Source organism: Octopus sinensis, linkage group LG8 (genome assembly GCF_006345805.1).
Source record: "Octopus sinensis linkage group LG8, ASM634580v1, whole genome shotgun sequence".
Classification (NCBI taxonomy): Eukaryota; Metazoa; Mollusca; class Cephalopoda; order Octopoda; family Octopodidae; genus Octopus; species Octopus sinensis.
The window spans coordinates 71,141,372-71,148,624 of record NC_043004.1 but is presented as its reverse complement, the minus strand read 5'-3'; the positions used below and the strand labels follow the sequence as shown (position 1 = coordinate 71,148,624).

The 7,253-nt window shown below is 34.9% G+C and overlaps 1 protein-coding gene across 3 annotated transcripts in view; it reads left to right on the top strand.

Moving 5' to 3' along the window:
- The window catches only part of LOC115214957 (adhesion G-protein coupled receptor G2-like), a 9,702-nt gene extending 2,943 nt beyond the window's left edge, over positions 1-6,759 (top strand). Inside the window, exons 2-6 of one of the 3 annotated variants that reach the window (XM_036505452.1) lie at positions 1,565-1,618; positions 1,649-1,709; positions 2,230-2,308; positions 4,502-4,894; positions 6,087-6,759. In XM_036505452.1, the coding sequence (XP_036361345.1) occupies positions 1,565-1,618; positions 1,649-1,709; positions 2,230-2,308; positions 4,502-4,894; positions 6,087-6,126 (627 nt within the window). In that variant the 3' untranslated portion in view covers positions 6,127-6,759. Of the gene's footprint in view, positions 1-1,564; positions 1,710-2,229; positions 2,309-4,501; positions 4,895-6,086 lie in introns of all 3 variants that reach the window. The other 2 variants (XM_029784053.2, XM_036505451.1) reach the window with 2 other exon arrangements.
- The last annotated feature ends 494 nt before the right edge of the window (positions 6,760-7,253 follow it).

Genomic DNA, 7,253 nt, shown 5'->3' with positions numbered 1-7,253 from the left:
TGGTGGCATCAATATCACGTATAGTTTTTATATTATATTTTTTCATTAGATTTTGGGTTTTTGTAGGTTTGGTAGTCTTATGAACCTTAAGATTTTTCAAATATTCAATGTCAGATCTAAATAGTTTAATTTGTTGTTGCAAACGCTCTTGCCAAGAAGGCTTTTTGTGGGAACGTTGCCGTTTTCTAATCTTTTCACCACATAGGATCGTTGAGATTTTCGCGGATGCATAGTATAGGTGGTTGAGATCTGTGATATCAACATCATTAGCTGAAATTATATCCTTAAATGCAAGCCGGGTTTTACCAGTTACTTTCATGTTTTGGTTAGAGTTGCGGATTTTAGGGAGTGTATCACGTTCATCCATGCTGGTTTCTTTAGTTTTCGGCCATTCAATCATGATTTGACTTTTTAGCTCATGTAGTTCTGTTGGGTCAATATTTGTGTGACTTTCTTCATCTATTTGATGTTCATCTGTCTTAGTGTTTATTTTGGGTTCAAAGAGTATTTCACTTTGCCTATCACTTATACTAACTCTTTCAATCCTTACTTCGGTTTTATCAGCTCTGGGCTGGTCTATACTTATTTCCTCTGTATTATCTTCTTTAACTGCAGCTTCGTTCATTCTATCCGTTACTGCTTGTCTAACTTGATCAATCTCTACTTCAGTCAGTAATTTTTTTTATAATGTTCCTTCTGACGTTGGCAAGTTTGTTACTGTCTATGTAGGGTCTTACTTCAAGGTGTTTCTGTCTCCAGTTTATGTAGATTTATCTGTGGGGAAATATATGGCATGGTAGAAGGCCGCAAGAACTTCTTTATTATCTTCCCTAGTCCATTTTATCTTCTGTTTCTTTTGAGTGTTTGGTGACGAGCATGGATTGCCATCTGTTGGAATATTCCAGTTGTGGGGTACGTTCAGCTCCTGTGTGTCGGGAAGATTTGATCCAGTAGCTGATTTTTCAATCAGACTTTGGTTCAATTTTCGGGTACGTGGTCTTTTGTAATCCGCTCGCCGACCATCGCAGATTGTAGTTTGTTTTGTTGACGTTGGAGCATGACGAGCTTCGATTCTAACATTAAGAGACGGATCTGTCAGTTTAGGATTCTCTGCACGTAAACGTTGTTGGTAGCGCAGCTTCTTAAGGCTAGCAGATCTGTATTCGTCTGTATTTTTTTTTGTTGATAGATTTATCTCCGGGCATTGTTATTATTATTATTATTATTATTATTATTATTATCATTATTATCATTATTATCATTTTTATTATTATTATTATTATCATTATTATTATTATTATTATTATTATTATTATTACACATGGCTAAGGTGGTCGATTGGCGAGTGCGTCAAACAAAAATTCATTTCTCTATTGTAATACGTCTCTTTATGTTTTGTTTCGAAATTTCAATTTTAATTTTCCTCCTTCTGGGGCAGTAATATAAAATATCAATCAATAACTGATGTCTACTAATTATATCCCATCCCTGTAAAACAATTTGTATTTGAGGTGATATATGTATATGTTAGAAATTGTTGTTGTTGATGTTATTGTTATTGTAGGCAGTGGCTGCTCTGTTACACTACTTCCTGCTGGCATCTCTCATGTGGATGGCTGTCGAAGCATGTCACGTTTGCCTTGTTAGCGTAATTGTATTTAAAACATACCAGTCACATTTTATCCTGAAGAGTTCAATTTTGTCATGGGGTAAGTAGCTGAAACAAGATGTCATATTTTTAAGTTAAATCTAGATTATAAAGAAATAGATTCTCAGGTTGGCCATTAGGGCAACATAAGATTACTTTCATTTTCCCGCAAAGAGTTTCAGTCTAATCTCATCTCTAGAAAAAAAAGCTAAGAGTTATTCATTTTGTACTTTCACCTGAGGCAACAACTAATTTAAGAAGAGGTTCATGAGCACGACTTTTTGTTGTTTTTATTTGATTAACCAGAAATTGCAGTAATTTTAAGTTTTGTTTCCCAGTAAAACATATCGTTGATAGAATCGAAGATATACACCAGTCGTACTTACTAATAAAAACCAAAGGAGTAAATTGTAAAAAGTGACCTGGGTACATCAAAATAAATATTGATATCTTTTGAAGTAGACATTTTTCTCTAAATAAAACATGGTCAACTAAATCGATTTAAATGTTACTTATTTATGAGTTTAAATATTGACTAATATCTACATATGTTTCTTCCTTTCTGTAAATGTCCTTGTCAGGTCTTCCAGCTGTCATTGTCACAATTACTCTGGCAATTAACTACACAAACAATTACATTAGAATTGAACACGCACAAGTGTAAGTATTTATACGTTTTATTCACCAAATTTTCTCTGCTCTCCACAACTAATAATTTGCAAGATTTATTTATGATCTGAACAACGAAGAATGGTGGATACATTAGCATCAAGCTAAAGCAAGATCTCCATTGATGATAGGGGTAACATATACTAAAATGCATACACACACACGCACATACACATAGATACTACCTACACATACACACACGTATATTTGTGTGTGTGTGTGTGTGTGTGTGTGTGTGTGTGTGTTTAGATATATACTTGATGGCCCTCCACTCCTGAGCTAAAAAAGACCATTTCTGACCTTCAGGAACATTATACGACCTAGGACTAACTTATAATTTGCATTTGAGGCTCCGTTTGTGGCTAATGAGCACTCTTGACAAGCATACACGACAGCAAACGTAGCAGAACAAACTTTCCCCATTCACTACACAGCAGTGCACTTTCGATCAGCACGCTAAAGTGCTTAATGCAGAATCTGTGCTGTCTCAAAAGTTTCGACCCCTCCTTAACATGCTTCCTCCATCTTTGGAGATGACAGGCATTGTTCTCCCAGTCAGTCTCCTGCATACTACAGGCCTTTAATGAGAACATGACACAGTCTTTAAATCGCAGCCTCAGTTACTGCCGGGGTCTCTTTCCATTCGCAAGTTCCCCATATAGCATCTGTTTAGGGATCCTGCTATCCTTCACTCTAATAAGATGCTCAGTCCAATGTAACTGGTGCTTATGCATCATCGCCATTCAAGATACCATTTGTCCTCAGGACCTGTGTGTATGGAGTTTTTAAGGTCCAGCCAACATTCAGTATGTGCCTGAGACATCTCTGGTGAAAGCGTTCAAGGATCATTACATTCTATCTTGGTTGAAGGAACAATTGTGAAAGTGGTAGACAAGTTCGTCTACCTGGGCAGCACACTCAGCCGTTCTTGGCCCCTGGATGATGAAATATCTTTCAGGCTGCAGAGAGCAACTAACTCCTTCCGGTTTCTTAATTCTTGTGTTTCGGCTAAACATGGCATCGCGAAGCAAACAAATATTGCTGTGTACCGAGCATGTGTACTAACACACACACAGACACATGCACACATATATGTATGCATATAAGGCGGCGAGCTGGAAGAAACGTTAGCACGCTGGGCGAAATGCGTAGCCGTATTTCGTCTGCCGCTACGTTCTGAGTTCAAATTCCGCCGAGGTCGACTTTGCCTTTCATCCTTTCGGGGTCGATTAAATAAGTACCAGTTACACACTGGGGTCGATGTAATCGACTTGATCCGTTTGTCTGTCCTTGTTTGTCCCCTCTGTGTGTGGCCCCTTGTGGGTAGTAAAGAAACACATATAAGTATGCATATATACATGCATATGCATACATATGTATATATATTCAAATATAATAATAATAATAATAACAACAACAATAATAATAATAATAATAATAATAATGATAATATTAAGAATAATAAGAGTAATAATAAACTAGGATGGAATTTGTAAACATTTAATATAATCCGTATTTCTGGAATGATTACAGCGTAGTCCGTAGTACCCGTGGGCATCCAGTTTATAAGAACCATTGATTCATTTCTTCAAGTGATACAACATTAATAGGTAAACCATAGAGGGTTGTCTTTTCTTTTTACCAGTATGAATATTAAGTGCATTAAATAGTCATAACTTCCATCCTAGGATTATTCTTATTATTATTATGCATCGGTATAACTTGATGCAAAACCGTAAACCTAGCTTACTAGTCAGTATTATTAGACGGTGGCTGGGATAATATAATAGGAGCTGTATTTGCATATTAAAAGCGTTACCATAAAGAAATGTAATATATATACATACACACATACATACATACATACATATATACATATATATATATATACACATATATTATATATATATATATACGTATACATACATACATATATATATATATATATATATATATATACAAAATGAATGATGGTGGTGTTTTAAAGTGTCTGAATATCGAAATATTCGATTAGAATACCTTAATGAATGTACATGACTATGTGACTCCCTGAAAGTTTGAGCTTTTCCTTTCCTTTTATTTTGGCTCAAAATCACTTCCCTTTAATTCCTCGGCGACTCCTCTATTTATTGACTGAACATTTGATAAATTTTCTTCCTCAATTGATTTTACATTTATTTGTAGTTGTTGGTTGTCGGAGATACCATTCTATGCTGCTTTCCTGGCTCCCGTCGGGACTATTCTCATCTTCAACGTTATCATGTTTTTTCTCGTTATCTTGCGTCTTATCGCAATGCAAAATAACAAGCTGCTTCAACACGAAACCAGAAGACTACGTTTTCTTGGAATATTTGGTTTGTTTTTCCTGTTCGGATTATCTTGGGTCTTTGCATTCTTCGCTGTTGGGGAAGCAGCAGAAGTGTTTCAGATTCTTTTCGTTACCTTCAGTGCCTTTCAAGGAACGTTTATCTTCTTATTCTACTGTATATACAAGAAAGATACCAGAGACATCATCTGCTCGTGTATATGTAAACAAAAGAAAGAGAAAGCCAGTAAAGTTTTAAGAACCTATAAAAGTAAGTGCAATTTGATCTTTCTTATTCTTACTACTACTCCCACAACCAGGGTCAATATGTTGTAATGGGTCTAATCACAAACACCACTTCTACCAATACAACCAATGTCAACGTCATCGCTCTTAGGACTGGAGAGACATCGTAATAAATACCAACTGCATTCTTGTCATCATCATCATCATCTGCATATATGCATGTATTTATTTACTTATGTATGTACGTACGCATGTGTGCATGTATGTATGTACGTATGTATATATATAAGTATGTATACACAAATATATAGGTATATAGGTACATATATCTATATATATATACATACATAAAGAGACGTAAGAAGGCGCGTAGCTTCGGAGTTAGGGCATTCAGCTACGATCGTAAAGTCCTGAGCTCGATCTCTAACGGTGCATTTTGATATTGAGCAAGACACTATATTTCATGCTGCCCCAGTCCAATCAGCTGGCATAAGTGAGTTGTACCTGCATTTCAAAGGGGCCAGCCTTGCCACATCTGTGTCATACTGAATCGCCTTGATAACTACGTTCAGGTTACGTTTGCCTTTGCAGTGCTCACCCATCCGTGCGTTAGTTTCACGAGCAGTCTTTTCCGTTGATCGAATCAACTGGGACTCTTTTCGTTGTAACCGTTGCGAGACAAAGACAGAGAAAAGAAGAGGGGGAGAGACAGTGAAGTGAGTTAGATGGATTGAGAGATCGTTGTGAAATCTATATGCCGCCACAGAGAGATCCTTGTGAAATTTACACAGTGGCAAAGATAGACTTATGTAAACTTTACATATTACTACGGATCAATGTGAAGTCTAAACACAAACATAAATAGGACCATGTAACACACGGCCACAGATGGATCTACGTAAAGCATACATCCACACAATAGAACTAAGAAGTCTCTCATATTTTCCCTCTCAAGTTGTCCAGTTGTTCTGGAAGATATTCCTGAACCAATATTGCCAATATTTTACGACATAGTCCTGATAATTAAATTCTCGCCATTAGTTTCTGTAATTAATGTTTTCAATATAAATTGTGTTGGTCATCCATGATTCATCCATGTAATAATATCTTAACGTATGGGAAAACAGTGGATGACAACTGGGGTTACATAAAAAATATAAGGGCTAGGGATATTTTACTTTGAAAATAAATATTTTATATAAGTTTTCTCTTTGTGTTTTCAGGCTCTGGTGATGGAACAGCAGAAATGAACACATAAATAGAAACGTTAAAACAAACGTCTGTAAATTGACAGAAAAGACATTGATGAGAATAATAACGAGGATAATCCACAAAATAAATCACTTATTTCGGATTATATGAATAAAAACATGAAGGTCATATAAAGATCAGCAAATAAAATCCCCCTTACCACCCATCAAATCATGCTTGGCTCAGCTGAAAGAAATGGCAAAATTATATAAAATAGCAAAACCTATCGGAAATTCTGCAGGCTTCACAACTTATTATATTCATACTGTCCCTTCCAAAAATATAATCCTTTTTAGCATAAGAGACCCAGTAATTAAAAGGGATCAATATATATTTTCTTTCATTAATAACTATTGCTTAAATTAAAATACACATAGGAGCATAATTAATGAAACAACTTATTCAGATTTTCTCAGGTTAAAGTATCATTTATTTTATTTCCTTTCACTTACACCCATACCCACGATACCTTATTGCATTTGTGAATAAAAGAATATATCTGGAGCGAAATATTTAAATTAAATAATACTGCTTATTTAATACAAAAGAAAACGTTATTATAAGTAAAATGTTTTTCCTTTTAAATGAAGACTCTGGAGGATGGCACTAAATGTAATTAGGAAGGAAGGTATAATCATATGAATATATAGATTTGACTAACAACACGATCACCAATATGATGGGACACATACAGTAAATATTATTACAGAATATACATAGATACATGAAAAAACGTGTATCATTCATGATACGTATGTTTGTATAATATATGATAATGTGAGGAAACATTTTCTTTTATAGTTTGCGTATTTTTATATTACCAGTATAATAACCATAATGTTATCACTGATACATGGAAAAACCTTTCTCGTCCCTTTACACACAATGATGAACATATCAATAATGACTTTTCTTCACCTAGGACATATCTTAGATGGAATGTTTATGAACATTATGAAAGAACAATTTCCAATTGAAAATACCACAATGGGAAGCAATGTTACCAATGTAAATATCTATATGTTTATATGAAATAAAGTGTACAGCGTTTGTTTGACCCACAGTTATATCTTCTTTCCTGTCTGGATAACATTTCTTTCATCAAATGATAATTTACATTGATACAGTAACTCA